The sequence below is a fragment of the Meles meles genome, chromosome 4 (genome assembly GCF_922984935.1).
Source record: "Meles meles chromosome 4, mMelMel3.1 paternal haplotype, whole genome shotgun sequence".
Lineage (NCBI taxonomy): Eukaryota > Metazoa > Chordata > Mammalia > Carnivora > Mustelidae > Meles > Meles meles.
Window position 1 is genome coordinate 156,553,858 of NC_060069.1, and position 26,224 is coordinate 156,580,081.

A 26,224-nucleotide genomic window follows, 5' to 3' on the forward strand; every position below is an offset into this window, starting at 1 on the left:
CCAGGACCCGGGACCATGACCTGAGCTGAAGGCAGAGGCCTTAACCCACTGAGCCACCCTGGCGCCCCAAATCTTAAGTATTATTAAGACACAAATCATGCCACCTCGGGACTGACAGTTAAATCAGCCACCCAGCAGGGCCCCACGTACAGTCTGCCTAGGAACAAATGAAAAGTCCAGCTGGCACACAGCAATTCCAGGCACACAAGTCCTGAGTCTCCCCAGCAGAACTAGTGTGTGCCAGCCACACACACCCTCCACCTGCCGAGCCCCCTGCTTTAACCTCCTCTCCGGCCCTTGCAGCTAATCCTAAGGGTCAGCTGGCCCCAGATCTCTCCACGTGCTTCTTGCTGCGTGTTTTGAAATTATTCAATGAACTGTGTCATTCACGTCCCTTAACTTGGTCTGCAAGCTTCTCTACTCTGTGACTGCTGGGGAAGCCTGCCTGGTCATGTTTTTTTTGTTTGTTTGGTTTTTTTTTTTTTTTTTTGAAGATTTTACTTTTAAGTAACCTCTACACCCAATGTGGGGCTCAACTCGCAAGACGAAGATAAAAGCTGCACACTCTACGGACGTAGTCACCCAGGCGCCCCGGCTTTTAGAAGCTACTGCTGCATCTAGATAACTTCCCACATGACAGTCCAGCCCCATGGTTCTTCTCGCCTTATCTTGGGCCACTCCCCCAACTCCTGTCACTGTAGATGCAATTGTACTGAACCAGTCCTCAGGTGCAAACCTCTGTATACTTCTGCACCTGCCGTTCTGCTGGGAAGCCCTTCCCTCCTCTGCACCAAATCCCTGTTTTTCCTTTGAAACTCATCTATTACCTCCCCTGGAGGGTCTTTCCTGACCTCACCCTGCCTTGGGCATGGAGCCTACTTTAAAAAAAAGGAATGGATCTCATAGTTCACTGTCTTCTCATTAATTCTGCAGTTCTCATTTGGGTTGATTGCTTAATGGGATTTTGCTTTTGGGGGGGCTTCTATGAATCTCTGTATCTGCACTTAACTCTAAAGTCCTTTGAGTTTAACGGGACCCTGAGATGGTAAATTGAAAATATACATGTAAGAAAGACTTTGAACTTGATACATGTCACATTCTTTCATATCTCTAGGATTATGGAACTCTTACGGATATTTAAAATATCCTTTTTAATTTTGGATATCTCAAATGACTTTTAAAAAAAACTTTTTTTAATTTTATTGACTTATTTGAGAGAGAGAGTGAGAGAGAAAGCACGAGGGGGGAGGGGCAAAGGGGGAAGGAAAAGCAGACTCCCTGCTGAGCAGGAGCCCCACACCCTGGGATCATGACCTGAGCCAAAACCAAGAATTGGACCCTTAACCAACTGAACCACCCAGGCAGCCCTCAAATGACTTCCATTTGTGGTCATCCTATAGACTCCAACAACAAATAAATGAATCTTAGGAATTCAGTTTTTATTTATTCTTAAAGATTTTCTTTATTTACTTGACACATAGAGAGAGTGAAAGAGAGAGAGAGCACAAGCAAGAGGATCCACAAGGCAAAGGCAGAGGGAGAAGGAGAGTCTGTACTGAGCAGGGAGCCTGATGTGGGACTCAATTCCAGGATCCTGGGATCATGACCTGAGCTGAAGGCAGAGGCTTAACTGACTGAGCCACCCAGGTGACTCCAGAATTCAGTTTTGAAAAAATTGTAGGCTTCATATACTCATATTTTCATTGGGTCATTCATTAACATATTTACGGAACAACTACTGCATTCCACTTATTTTGCTAAGGTGCCATAACAAATACCAGTGGAGCATAATAGATTCAGCTCAATTTTCAGTAAGTTCTATAATAACATTAGCGTCTTGTTTAGTAAGAATTGACGACCCAAAAGTCATACATAATTCTTTTGTTGCCAAAAATTCACTCCCTATGAAGGCATTCATCCATTCATCTAGGGTTTATCAAGTGCCTTTTATATGCCAGATTGTGTGCCGGAGCCGGAGTTATGTGTCCTATAGAGATGCAAGGTGCTTTCAGAGATTATAGTCCCTGTCAACTTAGGGAGCTCACCGTGTGGGAGGGAAGACAGCTAAGTAAGTGAACAGTTAAAGTTCACCATGACAAGTGCAATGGGAGGGCATGGATTGGAGGGGTCGTGGGCAACCCACTGAGCCAGGTGCCTGAGATCAATTCCTTTTTAAGTTTTAAGGCCCAACTTATAAAATGAAGTACAGTGTAATAGTCAAAAAAATAGTCTGGAATGTCTCCGGCTCCTGGTTGCCAGACCCATCAAAGCCTCTGATGGTAAATAAAATGAATAATCTGGACAGTAGCCGTCTTCCTTGGCGGGTAGGCATCTTTCTCCCTCAGAAAATTAAGAAATAAGTTGTTGTCATTAAGCAAGATCTTAATTAAATCTTCATTAGAATGTATATTAAACGAAATGATAACTGTGAGAAACACTAATTATCTCCCAAAATCTAGTCTTCCGTCCTTCCCTTCCCTTCCTTGTCCTGCGAGGACTGCAGTTCACAGCCTGCCCTGCAGCTAAGGGGACAGGTACATGAGTGGCCTGTGAAACTTCTGATCCCAGTTTTTAAAGAGGAAGCTGACTGGCCCCACCTCCTCTCATCCCTCAACCCGAGGGCTAGAATGTGCATGAGACTGACGACAGCAGCAGGGATAGGAGGAACCAGCCTCTATCAAGAGAGTGAACAAGGGGGGCCTGGGTGGCTCAGTGGGTTAAGCCTCTGCCTTCCGCTCAGGTCATGATCTCAGGGTCCTGGGATCGAGCCCTGCATTGGGCTCTCTGCTCAGCGGGGAGCCTATTTCCCCCTCTCTCTGCCTACCTCTCTGCCTACTTGTGATCTCTCTGTCAAATAAATAAATAAATAAAATCTTTTAAAAAAAAAAAAAAAAGGAGAGAGTGAATGAGATGGGCAGAAAGGAGATGAGGGCAACACACAGAAGGGAACTGGGTGCCTGGATGCCTTACAGAGCAGAAATGCCTCCCTGAGAGAGAAAGAAACTTCTAGCTTTTTGCTCTGCTGCGGTTCTGGGTCTCTGTTACAGTAGCTTAGCCTCTACGCTCCATAACACAGTAACTATATTCCCTCAGATTCTCCATATCTTTGAACTCCAGAAAGAGGTACAATTAGGAACAATGATTTAGGAACTCAAGAGCAGAGCAGTCACATTTTGTGTTAAGGAATCTGTGCATACTTTACATAACAGCAATATTTTAGAAATCCTGGCATTGGTTTTAAGCCGAAATCTTACTACATACCAAGTAATAATAGCATATCTAAGAAAACATCAAGCTTACTCTAAGTTTAATAATTTATAAGAATTATGTAAGTATTCAGTAAGATGATGTTTGGTCACTCAGATGACTTACGTTGTCTAGAAAGAAGCTGGTTTGCGGAGGGAAAAGGTAGGGGCAGGGGAGGTAGAATGCGTGGATAGACTCTGGGGGCTCACATAGGTACATGTTCCATTTCCATACTCAGTGGTGATTTGTGGGTATTTATCATATAATTTCAAATTCATCAGCGAATGAGGGCCCTGCATGAACCAATGACAAGAGTACACTTTTGATCAAGGATTAGGGTTAATCCAAGGCTGTCCAGCTAGAATCCAAAAATAAAATACAGCGTTTTAGAATATAGCTTCAGAAGCATTTAGCTTCTGAAGAGGAAAAATATTATTCAGAAATTCCATTAACCATGATCACAAATTTTTGCTAACCTTCTAAGAATGGTTAATTAGGACTTAAAAGCCCATATTGGGTTTGGTTTCCAATTGCGTTACCATGAATGGACTCTTCATAGGTTAAAAAAAAAAAAAAAAAGCCAAGTATTGGCACTTTCACAATTCAACCCTGATAATTTAATTTGTAATTTTAATACACTGAAAATCATTGTTTTAAACAAAAAGGAACTTTCTGAATAGTCTTTTCTGCGTTTGGTGAATGCTTGAGTTCACCAAAAAAATTTCACGTCACCAGTTGGCGTCTTTCTACTGAACACAGGAGAAGAGCCATGAGCATTGCTGGCTTGGCCTTGGGTTAATGTAAGCTTTGTTGTTATGACTAGGAAAAGGCAATGACTAGATCTCTTTAAAACTACTAATGTAGGGGTACCTGGGTGGCACAATGGGTTAAAAGCCTCTGCCTTCGGCTCAGGTCATGATCTCAGGGTCCTGGGATCAAGCCCCGCATCGGGCTCTCTGCTCCGCAGGGAGCCTGCTTCCTCCTCTCTCTCTGCCGGCCTCTCTACCTAGTTGTGATTTCTCTCTGTCAAATAAATAAAATATTTAAAAAAAAAAACAAACTACTAATGTATCCCTCTGGCTACCAGAAAGGGTATGGACACTGGTTAAAATTTTATCTGCCATTTAGCAGCTGGTGGCTTTAGAATCGCCATTTAAGGGGCACCTGCCTGGCTCAGTAGGTTAAGCATCTGCTTTCAGCTCAGGTCATGATCCCAGGATCCTGGGATCAAGTCCCGCATTGGGGCTCCCTGCTCAATGGGGAGATGGCTTCTCTATCTCTATCTGCCTCCCAACCCCCAGCTTGTGATCGCTCTCCCTCCCGCACTCTTACTCTCAAATAAATAAAATCTTTAAAAAAAAGAAGGAAAGAAAGAAAGAAAGAAATGCCATTTAATCTTAAGGCTTCAGTTTTCTTCTCTTTAAAATGACAAGAATAGGGGCACCTGGGTGGCTCAGTGGGTTAAAGCCTCTGCCTTCGGCTCAGGTCATGATCTCAGGGTTTGAGCCCCGCATCGGGCTCTCTGCTCGGCAGGGAGCCTGCTTCCTCCTCTCTCTCTGCCTACTTGTGATCTCTGTCCGTCACAGAAATAAATAAAATCTTAAAAATAAATAAATTAATTAAATAAAATGACAAGAATAACATCATATAGAATTGGCTGAATGAATGGTACTATTATTATTATCCTAAGTCTATGTTTTATCCTAAAACATCAGGAAGCTGCCCAAGGAAATGGAGCGTCACAGCACACTGACGGCTCTCAGGCTACCTTTCAAGTCCCAAACACAGTCTCTTGCTCTCCTTTAAATATCTTTACCTATCTCATGGCCTTTACTTCAGTCTACCTTGAATTCTAGTCAATTTTTCTAGTCTTCCTCCTCTCTTCCTTTTCTCTCGTCCCAATACAATGGCTTGAAGACGGTGTTTGTAAAATGGAAATCCAGTGACGATGTCTGTCATCAGAAAACCCCTGCTGGACTATCCAGGGGCTGGCAGGGATCACATGGTGGCTGAGTGAAGGCAGCAAGGCCAGGACTCATGCAGACACCTAAGGGGAATAAACCCACAAGGGGGCTTAAGATCAGACTTCCACGAGCCTAAGGGCGTGACCGTGTCTGGTGAGAAGCCATCCCTTGAAGCTTAAGCAACAGTGAGTTTCCCTGGATTTGTGTCTAGGAAGAGAACTCTGGCCATCAAGAGGAAAACCCACAGACACAAGACAGGACTACATTTCCACGGTTAAGACCAAAAGACCTGAAGCAGAGCACGAAATGAGGAGTGGAAAAGAAGGAGGCGAGTGGAGACAGCCGGGGAGGGGCATTAGTAGAATTGGGACCTGCATGGCGGGCAGGATGCAGGAGGTGAGAGGAAGAACAGGTTGGGGTGTTCCTCTGAGACTCTTATTTTTTCCAGCAGAGAAATATATGCAACTACTTTTAGACAGGTTATGAAGTTCGAAGTGTTATCAGAATACTCCAGCGGAACTGGGTATTTACCCTAAAGATAGAAACGCAGTGATCCGAAGGGGCACGTGTACCCAAATGTTTATAGCAACAATGTCCACAATAGCCAAACTATGGAAAGAACCTAGATGTCCATCAACAGATGAATGGATAAAGAAGATGTGGTATATATACACAATGGAATACTATGCGGCCATCAAAAGAATAAAATCTTGCCATTTGCGACCACGTGGATGGAACTAGAGGGTATTATGCTTAGTGAAATAAGTCAATCAGAGAAAGACAACTATCATATGATCTCCCTGATATGAGGACGTGGAGATGCAACATGGGGGGTCTGGGGGGTAGGAAAGGAATAAATGAAAAAAGATGGGGTCGGGAGGGGGACAAACCATAAGTGACTCTTAATCTCACAAAACAAACTGGGGGTTGCTGGGGGGAGGTGGGGTTGGGAGAGAGGGAGGGAGTTATGGACATTGGGGAGGGTATGTGCTATGGTGAGTGCTGTGAAGTGTGTAAACCTGGTGATTCACAGACCTGTATCCCTGGGGCTAATAACACATTATATGTTTATTAAAAAATTTAAAAAAAAAAAAAAAAAAAAGAATACTCCAGCAGAGACATCTAGGAAATACATGGGGATAAAAGTTAACCACTCAGGCTGATTTGAAGAAGTAGAGGGACAGGCTAGATGTTCCTTGAACAGCGCTGCCCAGGGAAAACATGACATGAGCCCCAAACACAAGCCACTCAGGCAGATTTTCTAGCAGCCACGTTAAAAGAAGTAAAAAGAAACAGGTAAAAATAATTTTAATAATATTTTTTTCTTTAGCCCCAAAATATCTGCAAAAGAAAGGGGGTCACAAAGGCCAGGAAAGAACAGGGGGAAAATACAAATTTACTTTTGGTTAAGACATAGTTTCCTTCTGAGACACAAGTTAAAAACATGTTACTCACAGTTTCTGAAGAGGACGACGGTCTCTGTAAACTCTCGCCTTGCACCCAAATGCTCTCGGTCACAAATGCTATGTGCTCTCTTTCGAGTATAAAAGGAGACACAAGAAACAGCGCCCATTTGTTCAAGTCATCAATGGACTGGGCAGAGGGAAAGAAATACACAAAAAGAGGATTCAATATCACTTCAAACCACAACAGCCACTTACATCAACTCTGGGACCTCCCCTCCTCTGTAATTCCAGGCAGGATCTAGATAAGGTTACCGGACTCTCTCCTCCTACAGACCGCATTAACCCTGAGCCTCTGGTCGAACTGTGACTATTTAAACACCTGCAACGCCCCTTTTTTTCACAACAACTTAAACATCTCTAGGTATGTGGGTTCCACCATTAATTCTGAAGCTGGGCTTACCCCCACCATTCCTTACTGCTTAGAGCATGAGGACTTTCCCAAATCACAACTCAGATGCACATTTAAGGGTGAGGAGACTCAGGAGTGCGCGCTGGTCCAAAGCGACCCATTACTAACAGAAGCCTGGAGAACTCTTCTTCCACTTCCTCTGGCCATGATAGAGAACATCGACATTGGTTATCAGATTGGATTTGTCCATTTATCTGTGCTCTCCCTCCTGAAGCCTCTCTAAAAGGACAGTAAGTGGGGCGCCTGGATGGCTCAGTGGGTTAAAGCCTCTGCCTTCGGTTCAGGTCATGATCTCAGGGTTTGAGTCCCGCATCGGGCTCTCTGCTCAGCAGGGAGCCTGCTTCCCCCTTTCCCTCTGCCTGCCTCTCTGCCTACTTGTGATTTCTCTCTCTGTGTGTCAAATAAATAAATAAAATCTTTTAAAAATAAATAAATAAAATAAATTTTAAAAATAATAAAAGGACAGTAAGTGAATTTTGAAGGCTTTAACCCACTAAAAACAAGGCATATCCAGAGCAGAAGAGCTGACACCTAAGGGTCCACGGGGTGAGCCCTTTCAACACGACCAAAACAGGAGGTCAGGCTCCACACCCGCTTTACCAATTCAAACCTGCCCTTTTGATCTGGGAGGATCAAAAGGTGTTTCCACCTGGCCTAGTAACCTGGCACATAGTAGACTATTTTTTTTTTAATATTTTATTTATTTGACAGAGAGAAATCACAACTAGGCAGAGAGGCAGGCAGAGAGAGAGGAGGAAGCAGGTTCCCTGCGGAGCAGAGAGCCCGATGCGGGGCTCGATCCCAGGACCCTGGGATCATGACCTGAGCCGAAGGCAGAGGCTTTAACCCACTGAGCCACCCAGGTGCCCCACATAGTAGACTATTAATAAATGTCTACTAAACGAGTGAATGAATGAAAATTTGGAAAAGAGAGGGGCGCCTGGGTGGCTCAGTGGGTTAAGACGCTGCCTTCGGCTCAGGTCGTGATCTCAGGGTCCTGGGATCGAGTCCCGCATCGGGCTCTCTGCTCAGCAGGGAGCCTGCTTCCCTCTCTCTCTCTCTGCCTGCCTCTCTATCTACTTGTGATCTCTCTCTGTCAAATAAATAAATAAAATCTTTAAAAAAAAAAATCTGGAGAAGAGAAAACTCTCCATGGATTAACATAATTATCAATACAGCAGTTAACGACAAAGAACAGACTGTCCACCTTACTCAAACACAGAACACGTGTACATTAAACAAAAAGCTTAAAATTTCAAATGTGTTTAAAGTCTTCAGTTATACGGGCGCCTGGGTGGCTCAGTGGGTTAAAGCCTCTGCCTTCGGCTCAGGTCATGATCCCGGGGTCCTGGGATCGAGCCCCGCATCTGGCTCTCTGCTCAGTGGGGAGCCTGCTTCCCCCTCTCTCTCTGCCTACTTGTGGTCTCTGTCTGTTAAATAAATAAATTTTTAAAAATCTTTAAAAAAAAAGTCTTTGATTATAGTTACTCAATTTCCGTGGGAGCTTCAATCACATAAACATATGCATTCTATGCATCTGATTCTAAATATATGAAGTAAGGAGACGACAAAGACAGAAGATTCATTTCTGCAAAGTGACTTCAGTCCAGGTAGACTGACAAGGGAGCTAGCCCACAAATCACTGGCCGCACCATATTTTATAGCTGAAATCAACAGTAACTAATCATTCGTCAAATTTTCCAATCGCGGGCCTTAACCATCAAAGCTGAAACCCAACAACCACTAACCACTTCTTCATTCACTGAAGTGAAGTCACTGAGTGACTATTCTGGGGCAAGCTGGAAGCTAAGCTAAAAAGATCCAATTCCTAGGGAGGAAAAGATAAAAACTGGAAATATGAAGGGTGATTTAAAGTGGATGGTGAGGAGGGACGCCTGGGTGGCTCAGTGGATTAAGCCTCTGCCTTCCGCTCAGGTCATGATCTCAGGGTCCTGGGATGGGCATAGAGAGCATAGGGCTCTCTGCTCAGCAGGGAGCCTGCTTCCCCCTCTTTCTGACTTTCTCTCTGCCTGCTTGTGATCTATCAAATAAATAAATAAAATCGTTAAAAAATAATAATAATTAATAAATAAATAAAGTGGATGAGGGCACAGCCCAGACCTGTCCCATCTGGTGTGAAGAATGAGGAACATCCCCTTGAGACAATGATACCTGAGCAAAGCTCTAGGGTGAGGCAAGGTTAACTTCAAAGAGCAGGAGCACATCAGGTCATAGAATCCCTGCAAACCCAAGGCTACCTTGGCAGGGGTGCCCCCACGGTAGCCTGAAGCAGTAGGAAAAAAGCTGAAAAGCACTGGTTCTAGTTATGGTAGTTAACAGATTAGGAAAGTCATGGAAGTCTTCAAAAAGTACAACTTCTTCCAAGAAAATTAAATATATTTACATCTCAACATTTTTGAATGTTCAAAATGTTTACTCTAATTGAAATCTTTTTTTAAAAAAATGTTTTATTTATTTGACAGAGAGAATGCACAAGCAGGGAGAGCAGCAGAGGGATGGGGAGAAGCAGGCTCCCCACTGAGCAGGGAGCCCGATGGAGGTCTCCATCGCAGGACCCCAGGATCATGACCTGAGCAGAAGGCAGACCCTTAACGGGCTGAGCACCCACGCACCCCTCTAATTGAAATCTTAAAGGTTATTTTTTTTAAGTACATGAATCCAGATTGAAAACCACTCCAAGAGAAAAATGCACCCTTCGATCTTTCCTTAGTTTGCTCTCTCTCAATCTTGGTTCCTTGAGAGAATTAAGCCCTAATTAATGAACAGGGCCGTCAAGTGGAAACGAGTGTCTCCTGACTCGCATCTAAGCGGTCCTAGCTCGACACTCTCAGAACGGAGACAACAGTTACTCATTTTCGGTGGGTTATGATATACCAACAAGAATGGGTATCTGATTAGCTAGTAGCACCATAGAACTCCATACTTAAGCATACAACAAAGTATTCAAACCTGAGATAAGATTTTAATTCCCAAGCGGGTGCTATGGTTTCGCGTACGTAGAAAATCTTACTTTTTTTTAAAAGATTTTATTTATTTATTTGACAGACAGAGATCACAAGTAGGCAGAGAGGCAGGCAGACACAGGAGGGGAAGCAGGCTCCCCGCTGAGCAGAGAGCATATGGGACTCGATCCCAGGACCCTGAGATCATGACCTGAGCCGAAGGCAGAGGCTTAACCCACTGAGCCACCCAGGCGCCCCTGGAAAATCTTACTTTAACGCTAAAAGCGAATCGACTTTCCGGAGGAAAAGGAAAGGGAAACAAACCGATTAAAAGCAAAAATACTTCTAAGTGTTCATGGAAACAGTTATGTCAGCGGAAATCTGCGCAGAGCGCACTGGGAGGTCCAGTCCCCCTCCAACAGCTGAGTGGACAGAACCGCTACCCCCTTACAGAAAGGGAGCGGTTCTGCACAGAATGGACGACCGGCAGGGGAGCGGCTGCACTGGGCAGCTGTCAGGCTCAGCACCGGGTCATAAACAAAGTCTGTGCGCAACCGAAGTCAAACAGACGCGGAGACCATCCGTGGGACGCCCTGGTGGGTGAAACTCGCGACCGCCAGGGGCATCTCTGCGCCCTCGGAGACATCGGACAGAGACTGAGGATCCGCGGTCTTTCCGTGAAGTCAGGCTCCACCCGACCGCAGCCCGCAGCGGGGGAGCCCGTCAGAAACGCACTCCGGGTGGGCAGCGCTGTCGCCAGATTTGCAAGGCAAGAGCCAAGCCTCCCCATGCCCTAGACCCGGCACGCCGGGGACAGGCGACGTGTCGCCAGTCGCAGCAGTTCCGGACCTCTGGTCCCCCGTCCGGGCTCCCGAGGATATCGCACGCAGAGGTGCCCCCAAGCCCGCCCCCGGGACCCCAAGCCCGCGACCTCCGGCTCGCAGAGACCCGGCACAGCGCGGGGCCGGCCGGCGCTTCCGGCAGCGTGAGCCCCGAGGCCGCGCCTCCCGCCGGCCCCGCCCCCCGCGCGCCCCCGGCCCCGCCCGCACCCCGCCGGCCCCGCGCCCGCCCACCTGACTCTCGCCGACGCAGAAGACGCGGCCGCCGCGGCTCAGGCACACGCGGGCGTCCTGGGGCCGCGCGGCCGCGCCGCAGAAGGTGAAGGAGCAGCGCGAGGCGCGCAGCCGCTGCACCGTGGCGCGCACGAGCGCGGCCGGTCGGCGCCCCCAGCGCGCCCACAGGTACAGGTAGCACAGCGTGATGAGCATGACCGGCCGGCCGGCCGCGGGGCGGGAGCCCCGGACGCTCGCACCTCCGGCGCTCCCCTCTGCCCGGCCCCGCCCCACGCCCGCCCTCCCGCGGGCCGGAAGAGGCCGCGCCATAGGGGTGAGGCCGGGCGGGCTGGGGAAGGCCGGCGGGGGCGGGGGTGGGGGTGAGTACGGAGGGTGGAGCGAGGCCTCGCTGGTGGGGGTGAGTACGGAGGGTGGAGCGAGGCCTCGCTGGTGGGGGACGGGCGGGGGAGGATGGAGGGAGGAGGGAGGCTTCGCTGGGTGCTGGCCAGGATGGAGGGAGGCCTCGCAGGGGCGTGGGTGGGTGGGGATGGAGGGAGGCTGCGCTGCGCTGGGGGCAGCGGTGAGGATGGAGGGAGAACGGACGGGGACCGCGCTTGCGGAGGGCGGCGTGAGCAGGGAGGGAGGAGGTAGGCCTCGCTTGGGGATGTTGAGGCTGGAGGGAGGCTGAGCCGGAGCTGAGGGTGTGAGGATGGAGGGAGGCAGGGGCGGCGGGGGTGCTAAGGAGGGGAACCGTGAGCTTGGGTGACCCCGCACCCCCACACTGGTGGGGGAGGGTGTGATGGAGGGAGAAAGGAGGCATAAGGGAAAAGGAGGTTGATAAGGTTGGCGAAGGGCCAGGGGATTAGGCCCATTTGGCTGGTTTAAGCCAAAGTCCGGCTTCCCTTTCTTGGAAAGCTGGGAGGCGATTGAAGAAGGGCCTGTGGGTGTGTGTACGTTAGTTAGTAGTCCCGTATGGGATTCAGCTAACACATGGCCTCTACGCTGTACAGCTGGGAAAATGAGGTGAGACTGGGTTTAATAGATTATTCTAGGCCTTCTTGCGGAAAGGATTTTACAATAAATTACATAAATTCACAGTATAATTTTATATATATATATATTTATATATATATATATATATATGACTCTAAATATTTTAAAATAAGGACTGAAAACATGTTGAAGATAGACCAGCACTAAAAAGGCTGCCTGGTGTTCCTGTATATGTGGGTTACCAATGCGTGAGCATCCTAAAACCAGAAGAAGAAGGGAAACTCATCAATTATGATTCAAGGTTCTTGTCCCCTAAGAGAAGCGTAATTATTGTTGATGGTGACAGAGATCTCTCCCATGGAACCTCATTTGTTTTAAAAGGCAGTTTGCGGGGCGCCTGGGTAGCGCAGTCGGTTAAGCATCAACTCTTGATTTCTGCATGGGTCATGATCTCAGGGTCGTGGGATTGAGCCCCCTGTCAGGGTCCACATGCAGCAGGGAGTCTGCTTGAGGTCATGTCTCTCTCTCTCTCTTTCTCTCTCTTCCCCGCCTCCCTGCCCCTGCTACTTCCCTGCCCCCTCATGTGTGCACTCTAATAAATAAATCTTTTTTTAAAATAACAAAAGGCAGTTTGCAAAAAAACGGTGTCCCCAGCAGCTCTGAAATGTAGCAAAGATTTTCCCTGTGCTGCTTCCTACTCTGGCCTTTGCTATAAGTAGAAGGCCTCATGCAGTAGCAGTCAGGGACACCAATCCCAGGCCTTACTTAATCCAAGGATAGACATTTAAAGTGCCCTGACCATTCAGATCAGTGGTACAGAAAACCCACTTCCAGAACTTCAGATTTACAGTCAGGTGACAGAGGAAATTTTTCCCAGTGTATACAGCAATAATAGATTTTAAAAGAGAGAGAGAATCGGAAAAGAAAGAATCAGCCTGAAAAACAAGGTAAGCATCACAGTGGACCAGAAACAGGTCAGTAAGTGATGGGCAGGGCTGAAGCCGTATCCTCAACTTCCCCGCAGGACAGTGGCAGTTGGAAAGGGAGTTCCCGCACGGTCACAAGGCCTAAAATTGTGTCACTGTGTCCCTGGGGGAAGGAAAGAATGAGTCCTCCTGAAGAAGGCTTTTAGCCGCTCCAGGATAACACAGGCCTAACAAGATAGGAATAAGAAAATGAAAAAGCTTTACAAAGTGATAAACCCTGAGGTTTTACTGGACAAACCCTTCAGATAGCCTTCTTGGAGTTTGCTGAATTATGATTCTAAGAACACACCCTCTCCACTCCAGCTAGGTATGAAGAGGTCATCTCCTCTACCTGAAGGTCACAAGCATCTCTAGTTCCTCCAAGTTCCTTAAGAGCTTTGCAGTCCCACCTTCCCAGACACCATAAGTCCATTGGGCCAGAATAGGAACTTTCCAGGTTAGCCCTTAAATGCTTCCAGATGTCATGGTCTCAGAAGACATCATGGGGAAGGGTGAGGGTCCATTCTGTGCACAGCTCTGGGTTATAATGAATGGGGACCATGGTGGGGAACATGAACTGAGAAGTCGGTGAGGTCCTTTCTTAACCCTTGCACTGAGGAGCCCTGTTCCCATTCAGGCCCAGGAAGGCAGAGGAGTAAGAGAAGTTAAACAGGCACATGGCAGGCTCAGTTTATGATCCCAACTAAAATGAGGATAACAGCTCAAGGGTGGAGCTTATCATTCCTGGGTAGCAAAGGAAAAGGGAAAGGATGCCAAAATAAGACATCAGGGGATCTCAACTGTGTGCATACCTGATTCCCCCCTTATAGTCCCTCACCACTCAAAGTGTGGTCCTGGACCCACAGCACTGGCGTCACCCGGGAGCTCACTAGAAATGCAGAACCCCAGGCTCCACCCCAGACCCACTGAGTCAGCATCTGCACTTCCACAAAATCCCCCATATGATTCACAAACACATTAAAATTTCAGCAGCACTGTTGAAACCCGCCTCTGTCTCTCCCTAGATTTGGATTGCTCTGGACTCTCCACTAGACTATTCCAAGCTGGTGTGGAGAACAGACTAGGGAAAGACCACAGACGAGGGATTCAGAAGCAAGACTGTCCTTCACCAGAACGTCACTGCAGAAAGGAATTGTGGCACTCACCTGCCAACAACCAACTCAGTAACCCGTCACCATGCCTGGCTTCCTACAGGAAAAGCCGACTCCAAGTCTCCTGTCTGCCCCAAGGAGGCATGCCCTGGAAATGATGGTTTGGGGATAAGGCAGAGCATTAACCAAGAGTATCCCTCACCCAGAGGAGCTGTCCTCCCCGTCCCCAACCTCCACTAAACAGATCAACTGTTCCTCCCCAGGGGAAGCCTGTCTTGCTGACAGTGACTCTGTCTGCTTCTGGAAAGCACCCTGAACCCAAAAGGCCAGAGCTGAATAGGACAGTTTGCCAGGGGATCCCAGACTAGTTGGAAGCGTTTAGTAGATGCTGAATTTTAAATAGGTCTCACTGTAAACAGCTCACATTTAGCAATGGAATTTATTCCCTCCACATCAGTGTTGGAGAGCTAAAAAATGATACTCAGAGATCCCAGGATCTCAAGAATGACCCATCTGTTTTAAAAAATATCCTGCCTAGGGGCGCCTGCATGGCTCAGTGGGTTAAAGCCTCTGCCTTCAGCTCAGGTCATGATCCCAGGGTCCTGGGATTGAGCCCCGCATCAGGCTCTCTGCTCAGCAGGGAGCCTGCTTCCTCCTCTCTCTCTGCCGGCTCTCTGCCTACTTGTGATCTCCATCTGTCAAATAAATAAATAAAAATCTTTTTTAAAAAAAATCCTGCGTAAAAATGATTTAAATACACATTTAATTGAAATCATGAGGTTTTTTTCTTGGTAAAGCTGTAATTTGAAGAGTTTTTCTTTGACTACTTGAACCTCTATGGTAATGTGTGTTTGTGAGCCAGAAAGTGTCAGGGAAACTATTCACATGTGCAGTTAACCGTTAAGTAAATTAAACTGTTTTAAACCAATAATCCTTTTCATTATTGGTTTAAACTCAAAAAGAAAAATTCAGTTGGGATTGATAGAAACAAGCTACTGGCAAAAGAATAAATTAGAGGCTTGGGCTGTGATCAGGGCCTCAAAGCGGGGGAAAGTTGTCATTCTAAATCTTGCTGATTAGGAAATGCCAGGCCCTATGGAGGAAGGAATCAAACCAATCACCATCTCACCCTTGTTCAAAGATCAATTTTGGAATCCCAATTTTTAATTGGAATTTTGTATTAAATTCCAAATAGGAAAATTTTGTATTAAATGCCTTGTATGTTTCCATAAATTATTCCTTATATAACTAAGGAAGCTGAGAATGTATTATTTTAATTGCATTTTATTTTTATAAACTTTGGTTATTTTTCTAAAAATGCTTTTGGAAGTTTTATATTTATCAGAACAACTCTAAGTTCTACACAGCCTGTAATTAAGGGGCACCTGGGTGGCTCAGTGGGTTAAGCATTTAACTTCTGCTCAGGACATGATCTCAGGGTCCTGGGATGGAGCCCTGCCTGCCCGTGGAGCTCAGAGGAGTCTGCTTCTCCCTCTCCTGCTGCCCCACCCCCTCATGCGTGCACACACTCTCTCTCACAAATAAATAAATAAAATCTTTTTTTAAAAAATCAGATAATAGGGGCACTGGCTGGCTTAGCCAAAAGACACTTGATTTGGGGGTGTGAGTTTGAGCCCCAGGTTGGGTGTGGAGGTTATTTAAAAAATAAAATTTCTAGGGGCGCCTGGGTGGCTCAGTGGATTAAGCCGCTGCCTTCGGCTCAGGTCATGATCTCAGGGTCCTGGGATCGGGCCCCGCATCAGGCTCTCTGCTCCGCGGGGAGCCTGCTTCCTCCTCTCTCTCTGCCTGCTTGAAATCTCTGTCTGTCAAATAAATAAATAAAATCTTTAAAAAAAAATAAAATAAAATTTCTATATACATATATACAGATAATAAAGGCAAGATGTGAGTTGTGACCCAAGAATTAAAGGATGCTTTCACGTAAAACCTTAAGAGCCTCTATTTGATGTGTCATTATTTCTTAATTATATGGAATGCCAAAATACTAGCTCTCTCCCTGCAGCAAAAATAAACATTTCCACTGGTAGTAAGTAGGTCAAGATAAATGCTAACTGGGAAAACCGTTTGAATTTATTCATTATAAATCTTGGTATAACAATATGTAACATATTGGTAAGAGAATGTTACATATATTTTAAAAGAACTAAGTTTTAGGGTAGGATTTATTTACCAACTACAAAATGTATTGATTCTAATATTATCAGTAATTCAGTAATAGGCAGAACCAGTTAGTCTGGCTAGAGATCACACACACGTGTATCTTACAATTATATTTTAAGTGGCAGTACACGGACACAGTGATGAGAAAATGTTACAACACTGTTGTAGACTGAGCTGATTTCAAAGTGGAATGGCGAGGGGGCCTCCCTCCCCACTCCTTCACCATCTGGAGGGGACTGGGGAGCGCCTGCTAAATTCTATGCCTTATAAGAACTTGAAAAGTGTCAACTATTAGAAAACCAGCACCCTTAAGCTGAAAGCAGGATGAAAACAGTGGAACCAAACTCTCCATCAGGTGACTATGTAAGGAGCCACACCAAACCAGAGGTTATGAATTACTGGAATGCCTGTCTGGCTCAGTCAGTCGAGCCTGTGACTCTTGGTCTTGGGGCTGTGAGTTCGATTCCTCATTCCAGAAAGGAGGTAAGCTTCCAAGAAAAATAGGATCCTGTCAGAGAGCCAACCCAAAGGGCCCCCCACTAGCCAGGCATTAAATTCATGAAGAGCCATGAGATCACGACGATCCATAATAAAAGTTTTAAGTATTCTAAAAGAACGTAGAACATAATCAGCACCACTCATTCTTATTTTAAAGATTTTATTTATTTGACAGACAGAGATCACAAGAAGGGAGGCAGGCAGAGAGAGAGAGGAGGAAGAAGGCTCCCTGCCCAGCAGAGAGCCTGATGTGGACCCGATCCCAGGACCCTGGGATCATGACCTGAGCTGAAGGCAGAGGCTTTGACCCACTGAGCCACACAGGGGCCCCGTCATTCTTATTGATTATGTTTGTGTTACTGACTTCTTTATCCTATTGACAAAATTAGTTAAGTTATACATTCTCCCTTTAGAAGGCTGTTTCTGAGCCAAGGGAGAATCATTGATACAAAGACCGCAGAAGCTGTGATACCAAAGCAGAGAGAGCCAGAATGCAGCCGCATCTCGTTTTAAGGCTCTGGAAGAGTGAAATGGTCCTAAAAATGTAATACAGGGGCGTCTGAGTGGTTCAGTAGGTTGAAGCCTCTGCCTTCGGCTCAGGTCTTGACCTCAGGGTCCTGGGATCGAGTCCCACATCGGGCTTTCTGCTCAGCAGGGAGCCTGCTTCCCCCCTTTTTCTGCCTGCCTCTCTGCCTACTTGTGATCTCTCCCTCTTTGTCAAATAAATAAATAAAAATCTTTTTTAAAAAAATTAACACAGTACAAGAGTCTTAGGTCCAAAGACCTTAAAAATCAGACAAATTTTGAGACTTGATCAGCCAGTGTGGTAAGGACAAGCTTCTCTGGGGCTGAATAAGTAAGGCTTTGATTTGAATCCAGAGAGGGGCTCAGTGAGATGACAGAATCACCGATGTGACCACAATAGATGAGATCTGGTGTCTCATAAAGACTCAGCAAAACTCTGATGATCAATGATCTCCATTAACCAGCACAGTAAGTATTTTCTTAAAAAAAAAAAAAAAATCCATCTCTGAATCCAATAAAATTTTGGGTCAAATACACACAGACTTAGAAGAAACCAAACCACAGATTCATATTTCTGGGTTAATAAGGAATCTGTGTGTATGTGGTTTCTGTCTGCCTGAAATGTGTTAGAGAATGTGGCTATTTTAGGTCCAGCCTTCTAAATCTGACTTGAAATGGGTGCTTGTAACCTGAAATCTTACCGAGTACAAACAGTATTGAAACATCTAAGAGAACATCAGGTTTGCCATACTGATGAGCTTAATTTGCTAGATTTATACAAATTGTTTAATCAGGCAGCTGAAGTACATTAAAAAAGGAAATTTAATTTTCCTTCCAGACGGGGACACTGAATACCCAGGGCAGGAGGACCTTTCCCTACCTCTCACCATGTCCATCTCTTGTTACAGTTACAGTCTCTGCAAAAGCATCTCCATAAATAAGCAGATATGATTGTGTGCGTGGTAGGTCTCCAGAGCAGGAGGAAGAAATCAGACCTCTATATAAGACGCTACTACATGTCAGCATTTGGGGAGAGGCCCATGCTCCACAAAATGATGGCTCCTGGATGTTTTCCTGGGCAAACACCATGACCCCATTCAGGGAGCCTTCCACAAGGTCTGCCTTCCTTTCCCTCCCCTACTGGGCATCCCAAGCCCTTGTCTCTTACCTGTGCCATTAGGCCCCCTTCCCTACTGGCGCTAGACCTGTAGCTTCTACCTGCATCACTCAAAGTTCTGACCATTTTCAGTTTCCATCCATTCCATCATTCCACAGCATTTGCTTTCCTGACTAGGGTGTCCCTACTGGTCAGGTAGACAGAAACCACTGTAGATTTGATATCGCAAATTGGCAACAGACACAATGAAGGTGTCAACGCACCAAACAGGGAACAGCGAGGCAGCCCAGAGAACAGAAATAGCAGAAAGTCACTACCTACCCCCAAGGAGATGGGGTGACCCCAGCCTGGAGCCAGGGTCACCTGGTGGAACGGTCAACCGCACAGGGAAAACGGCTGGTGCTGGGGACCCTGCCAGAGCTAGAGAGAAGAGAGGAATTCCCCTGACTTCTCCAGTCCTCTGGCCTCTGCCATCCCCCTTGACATACCTCTTTGGAAGCTAAACAAGAACCTCAAAGAGCCTCCTTCCTTGCAAATTGCTAGAGAGGGAAAGAGGCCCGGTGCGTGAATGGATCAGAGCCAGTCCTTTCTCAAACTCTTCCTTTGAGTTCTTGCAAAAGCCATTACCTGTTTCTGTGTCCATGTTATGGACTGAATTGCATCCCCTGATCCAAGTTCTAATGTTGAAATTCTAATCCCCAGTACCCCAAAGTGTGACTGTATTTGGAAATGGGGCCTTTAAAGTGGTGACTAAGGTAAAAGGAGGTCATGTGGGCGGGCTCTGGTCCAGGATAACTGGTATCCTTAGGTTAGGACACAGATGTACACCAAGGGAAGACCACGTGAAACGAAAACCTTCAAAAGAAACCAACTTGCCAATACTTTGATCTTGGACGTCTAGCCTCCAGACCATGAGGACATGTACTTGGCCTGTTGAAACGCCCTAGTCTGTGGTACCTTGTTACGGCAGCTAGGGCAAAGCGATACGTCCTAGCTCTCAGTGGTCCTTCCTCTGTCTCTCTCCCTCTTCTGTGCACCACTGGTCTAGAAGCAGTCTTTGCCCCCAACTCTGGCCCCAGCTACGTTCTCTTCCAGGGTGGCTCGTTTGCTCTCTGGGTCTCAGCGGCCACCCCTTTGGGCACGATGTCCAGATGGCTCCAAGGCCACAATCATTGTTTCTACATACCTGCTTAGACCTTCTGTTGGTATCTCAAGTGCAACATGAATAAAACCAACTGTATTTTCCCCACCAATTTCCTCTTTATTCTGATTTCTCCAGCTACAGTTAATGACATCAGTCTTTTTTTCACATGGACCCAGAATTCGGTCATCTTGGAGTCCTGCCTTCACCTCATATCCTCTAGATCAGTGGATGGCCTGATCCACACCATCTCTTGAGAGTTTCATCTTTCCATCCCACCTTCTTCCAGTCCAAGCGCCCATTCTGCTCTCATCAGAACTAACATAATAAATAGCCTTCTGATGATTCCCCATGGATACCCTGCTTCCCGAGGCTCCTGTAATCCAACACATTGTGACTTTGTAAGGTCAACTCTGATCTCATCCGCTCCCCTACTCAAACCCTTCATTGTCCACCCTGCCCACCAGGGAGTTCAACGTCTCACCTGGCATTCAAGACTCTCCACTGTACTCTGCTAGCCAGGTCTCCCCCCCACCCCGCCAGCCAGCCGCTTGCTTACTCACTCCACATCAGCACACCTTGCACTATGCTAATCACTGTGTACATTCTTACATTCAGACCTCTCAACCCTGCAGGGAGGCTGTTGTCCCCATCTTCCAGAGGAGCAATCCAGTGACTTGCTCAAGGTACCACAACTGGGTGGGGAAGCTTGAGGCTGAATCTGTGTCTTTCTGACTCCAACGCCCCTCACCATATAAACCAGGCACCTGAGAGCAAAGAATGCTGTATGCACAACAATAATCAACAGAAATGAGACTCAAGATCCAAGACGGAACAGTAGCAGAAGGTTCAGACGGTGGCGCTGCTGGCCCCGAGGGCAGCCTCTTGTACCCAGATCAGACAGGCTGGGATTGTCCAGAATTCGCACACATCCAGAAACTCTCAGTGAGATTTCATTGAGATCCTCCTGGCAAACAGCTGGCTCTGGAAACAGCCTGTTCCAAAACCCAAAGAAACCTGGGATACAGTTTCTGCACAACAGCTGAATGTCACTGATTCAACATCTTAAAAAACCTCCTCAAGTATAGGAAAATCCGAAGTTAAAAACTACAGTGTAGGGGGCGCCTGGGTGGCTCAGTGGGTTAAGCCTCCGCCTTTGGCTCAGGTCATGATCCCATGGTGCTGGGATCGAGCCCCACCTTGGGATTTTGCCCAGCAGGGAGCCTGCTTCTCCCTCTCTATCTGCCTGCCTCTGCCTACTTCTGCCTACTTGTGATTTCTCTCTCTGTAAAATAAATAAATAAAAAATCTTAAAAAAAAAACTACAGTGTAAATGCTATGATACATTTTTTAGAAATCTAAAAATAATAATAATAATAAATGTTATGTGGTATCCTGGATTGGATCCTGGAACGAAGTGAACATTAGTGGGAAAACCAGTGAAGTCTGAAGTCTGTAGTTTAGCCGATGTACTAGTTTTGATAAACCCATGGTTGTGTAAGACATGAACACCAGAGGAAGCCGAGCAAAGAACTCTGTACTATTTTTGCAATTCTTGTAAGTCTAAAATTATTTCAAAATACGAAGTCATAAGAATTAGCGGATGACCTTCTACTAAATTTCACTGGCATTTTTCTCCCCTGTCCCTAACTAGCCACATATGGCCTTCAGCACATTATATCTCTCTGCGTGCCAGTTTTCAACCATTTAAAAAAGAAGGAGTGAAACAAACCAGATAATCTCCAAGTTCTAAAGTTCTGGGATCCTGGGGTGCTTGGGTGGCTCAGTCGTTGGGCATCTGCCTTCAGCTCAGGTCATGATCCCAGGGTCCTGGGATTCGACACCCCCCACCCCCCTACCCCATCGGGCTCATGCTGGGCGGGAAGCCTGCTTCTCCCTCTCCCACTCCCCCTGCTTGTGTTCCCTCTCTCACTGTGTGTCTGTCTGTCAAACAAATAAATAAAATCTTCAAAAAAATTAAAATTAAGTTCTGGGATCCTAACATATTTATGACGTGATTCACTTTACAAAGAACTGATCTGCAGTCTTGTTCACGTTCACAACCCTGGCATTTAGCACTGTGCCAGCACGTGGTGGGTGCTCGATAAAAGTTTTTGAAACTAAACTGGCTCATACCTCCTCCATTTTTAAGATGAAGTAGAATTGTTAACTCTTTTGCCTAGTTGGCCACTAGAGAGCGAAATGCTCACAGAATTTTCTCCACTGAAATGCAAATTTCATCTTCCTCCAACAGAGGGGAGTGGTCCTTCAGGTCCCCTGCATGTAAAAATCCATCCCTGGTTGGGGGAAGGGAGTCACCATCTGTGCATAGTTTTCTGCCCATCGGAGGGAAATTCTCGTTAGGGCAATCAGTACCATAAGCTTCCAGAAGATTAGGCAAACACGCAGGGCACTCAGCAGGCTCAAAAGTCTAAACCACCTCAATAGATCAGAGGCCGAACTGCAAAAAGGTAAGCCCCCCCACCTCCCCACCTCAAGTACTTGTTGTCTTCCCATTTCCTGAACAAAACGGGCCGCACTTTTAAAGGCTGGTTAAAGAGCTCAAATGAATGACTGGAAATTGACTAAAACCTTTATAACCAGACTGAAGACAGCCTCAGCAGCGCATCCGCTCAGCAGCCCAGGGCAAGGCGAAGCAGCAGGGACCTCCATCTGGAGTCAGGCATCCTGGGTTCAAATAGTGCCCCCTGACCCCCGGCTCCCCCGATGGGTACAGACACGACACATACAGTGACCATGTGACCGCGGGCAGGTGCCTTTGTTCCCACAGTGGTCCTGGAGGATAACAGCATCCACATGGTGCTGCCTGAGGTTCAAGAATGTGGCGGGCACACAGGGCTGAGTAGTGACTGACCTGATCCAGGAGTAGCTCACCTGGATGAGTCAAAAGCAAGGGAGTAGAACAGCAAGACGCTTTCCTTTCATCTTCCTAACTCTTAGGGGTGAATATTATAACCTCCTTCTAACAGCACAGGAAACGGGCTGTGGTCTACCCAAAGCAGAGCCCCCTTCAAGTAGATCAAGTTGTCTTTCTCAAGCATGTCCCCAAATGTTCCCGAACTGGCTCGTCACAGTGCCTCCCGTCCCTGCCATCTGACCCTCTCCCTCAGCCGATGTCATTTCATGACATGAGATTTAAATTGAAGTCAGGGTCAAATTCTGGACTGTGGCCACTGTCAGTGTCCACATTAATTTAGAAAATTCAGAGTAGACATCCTCCCCCACCCCGCAGTGTGTAGGAAGGAAGACAGAAACATTGTGATCTAAGTTGCTGCCTCATGATTTGCGGAGTAAAATCCCAGACAGAGCCTGAGGCCTGAGAAAGGGACAAGCAGAGGGGCATCAGGGGACATCCCGGAGAGAGACAGAACTGAGGTCCAAAAACTTCAGGGACATTTGGCAGAGAGCCCTGGGAATGTCACCCAGCAAAGCACAGATGAAGATAATTTATCAAAAGCAAATTCAGCCTAAAATTACAGCCACTTCGGTAACACCCAGCACCCATGGGTCCTGCCCTTGTGGCTGCGAGGGGCAGATGAATCACATAATAACTGAATTTTCTCTTCTCTCTCAGCCAACCTGGACATTTTCTCCTAGGAACTGAGATTTAGGGAAAGTGAATCCCTGCTTTAAAAAATAATACTAATAAATAAAAGTCGCACCTGTTACCAATTTTTGCTACTGGAAATTTCATGAGTCTGGGAAGCAAAGCTTGGTGGAAAGAACTGATGGGAGAATGGGAGCATTACGCGCAGACATGTACTGGCTTAACATTCCCAGGCCAGCGCGGCTTTGCTTTCCTGTTTTCACTGAACTGTGTTTTCACAGACACACCAGCATCAAGACTCCAGGAAGGGCTCCAGAAAAGCTGCCATGCCCCCTTGTTGGTGTCCGCTGTTTTGCGGGCCACCTTGTGATTTTTTCAAAGGTAAACGTATTTCTTAAATACTACATTCCTGGTGAACATAGCTAATGCATAGTGGTCGAATCTGAGTTCAGGTACTGATCTCAGGGTCTCGATCTATGGTTGTGATGGGTTCCTTGCTGGGCATGGAGCCTACTAAAAAACAACAAAACAAAACAAAAACCCAAGAATAACAACAAAAAATTAAACCTGTAATATAGATTAAAAAATAACTAAATAAAATGCGTTTATGCAAATCTGCTTCTTAGCGTCAAAAGCATGGCAGGCCGTTTACAGTAAAATAACAGTAAATCTGGTGGATGAGAAGGAGAAATTCACTGTGCAAAGGGAAGCAGCAACTCAATTCCCACAGGGCTAGTTCGTACGGGGTTTATCAAGCGCTTGTAAATCTCTATATAGAGAAAGGGCCGCTTCCCAGAGAGGCCAAGAGCAGATGACGCAGCTGAATGGGAACTGCTTTATGCAGCCCTCTTTGAACAAGAGTTCTACCCCGCAAAGATGATTGCATCCAGCTCCCCGCCCCCCTCCGGGCAGGCGTCCTGAATAAGAAAAGCAAAACCCGAGGAGCAGGAGGTGATCAAACCCTTCCCGTCTATAAATAACTCCCCTAGGGGAATAACAGCAGGATCCAAGGCAGGAAACCCGAGCCGGAAGAATCTGGCCATTTCTTGGAGAACCCCTCGAGGAGCTTGCGCCCAGGGCCCCGTGGAGGGGACCCGGGCACTTTACCTGGCCAGACCCAGCCCTGCCATCTGCGTGGCACATACCTGTTGCCGGAGCCCGTGGGGCCAACCCCCCAGGTCGGGCCCTGCACCTGCGCCCGCGCCGCACCACTGGGTGGCCTGCCGCTGCCGAAAGGCACCGGAGGGTGTCCCCAGGACAGAGCAGGTGGCAGCGGGGGAGGGGGCGGTGGGGGGGGGGCATAGGAAACCACAGTGGGAAAGGCCAGGTCGGAAAACCCCTCGGTGGGGCCCCACTGCCGAGAGCAACCCCAAATCCTGTGTTGGCCACTACTGGCCACACTGGCGTGGACTTCTGGCTCAGCCTCAGCACCCTTCTCCCCGCCCTCCTCCACTTGGCCGCCCAGAGCACGGCCTGGCCTGCCCCCAACGTTCTCCTACCTGTCCTTAGGTTTTGCCTTAAACATCAAAATGTCACCTTCTCGGAGAGGTCTCCCTCCACCCCTAGGCTAGGTGAGCCCCCTCAGCCCCCCTGCCCAACTCTCTCCAGCAATAACACACTCACGCACCACCTTGTAACTGAACCCTTGTAATTGAACCCTGTGTCTGTCTTCTCTTGGAGGCTGTAAACTCTCCAGGGGCAAGGAGGAGAGCTGTCTTTATTGCCGGCACAGAGTGAGGTGGCTGAAGGTTTTGCTAAATGAGAAGGAAAAGTGGCCAAATGGGGCCCCTCTTGATAGGATGTTTCAGGAAGGAGGTGCAGATTATGGGTTTAAATTGCTTATTCGCGGGCGCATGGGTGGCTCAGGTGGTTAAGGGTCTGCCTTCAGCTCAGGTCATGATCCCTGGTTCCTGGGATGGTCCCTGCATCAGGCTTACTGCTCACCGGGGAGCCTGCTTCTCCCTCTCCTCCCCAGCCCCCATGCTGTCCCTTGCTATCGCTTTCTCTCAAATAAATAAATTAAAATCTTTAAAAAAAATTTTTTTTAAATCGCTTATTCAGTGGATTTCTTGTTCCCGTGCTAGGTGCTAACTGCTTCTTTCATCGCAAGAGTAACTGAAATCTGGACTTCCTGTTCCTTTACTAGGGGCACTTGGTACATTTCCACTGCTGCCTCAAGTATGAATGGTCATAATTTTGCCACCTAATCCCTGAAAACTTCACCGTCAGCACAGCAGTTTCAAGCAAGAACTTGAGCCTTCCCCATCTGTGTTTTGGGAAATAGGGAATTCATGATTCTGTGGTTCTAGGGTAGGACCTAGAATGCCCCATGGTGTCTATTGGGAATATGGCCACCCAGCCCTTCCAAAAACAAAAACAAAAACAAACAAACGAAGGAGATAAATGCAGAGCATCTGGGAAAAGGAATGGAGTCTGACCTCCAGTTGGGTGGTTATGGGTGGCCTCCAGGCCAGAGAAACCTCAAGTTGAGATCTCCTGTCACTGCTGAGGTTTCTAGAAAACACAGGAGAATCCAGGGATGGTCAGAGTAAATGCCTTCACAGCTCCTGACAGCTGCAAAATATTCTACATTCGAGTGTTCCATGATTTGTTCACCCCTCTCCTGTTTTTGGCCTGTTTTCTACCCCTGTGACTGCTCACACGATGCTGAGAAGAATTGTCCTATACAAAACTTCTTAGCCACCTTTCTGGTAATTGTTTAGGATATATTCCTACATTCCTATAAGTGAAATTACTGGGTCAAAGAATATAAGCCTAAGACTATGGAAACCTAAGGCCAAACTTCTTACTTTGAATGTTGTATCATTTTATCTCCTCATAGAGGACAACCTTTAAAAAAAAAAAATCTTGGGTGCCTGAGTGGCTTGGTTGGTTAAGCGACTGCCTTCAGCTCAGGTCATGATCCTGGAGTCCCAGGATCGAGTCCCGCATCAGGCTCCCTGCTCAGTGGGGAGTCTGTTTCTCCCCCTGACCTCTCCGCTCTCATGCTCCCTCTCTCTCAAA

General features: G+C 47.0%; 1 protein-coding gene and 1 long non-coding RNA gene across 5 annotated transcripts in view; one reads left to right on the top strand and one right to left on the bottom strand.

The window, feature by feature from the left end:
• Window positions 1-11,428, bottom strand: part of HLCS (holocarboxylase synthetase) — a 216,723-nt gene extending 205,295 nt beyond the window's left edge. For all 4 annotated transcript variants that reach the window (XR_006818012.1, XR_006818011.1, XR_006818010.1 and 1 more), the window contains exons 1-2: window positions 11,122-11,428; window positions 6,666-6,803 (exon numbers count right to left, since the gene is read on the bottom strand). Coding sequence is in view for 1 of the 4 variants with exons in the window: in XM_046002075.1 (XP_045858031.1) it covers window positions 6,666-6,803; window positions 11,122-11,316 (333 nt within the window). In the remaining 3 variants the exon portion in view is untranslated. The remainder of the gene's footprint in view (window positions 1-6,665; window positions 6,804-11,121) is intronic.
• On the top strand, window positions 11,151-25,156 carry LOC123939936. The gene is made up of 3 exons (XR_006818013.1): window positions 11,151-11,289; window positions 23,482-23,581; window positions 24,881-25,156. It is a non-coding gene; the product is annotated as an uncharacterized LOC123939936 (long non-coding RNA).
• Window positions 25,157-26,224: the final 1,068 nt, after the last annotated feature.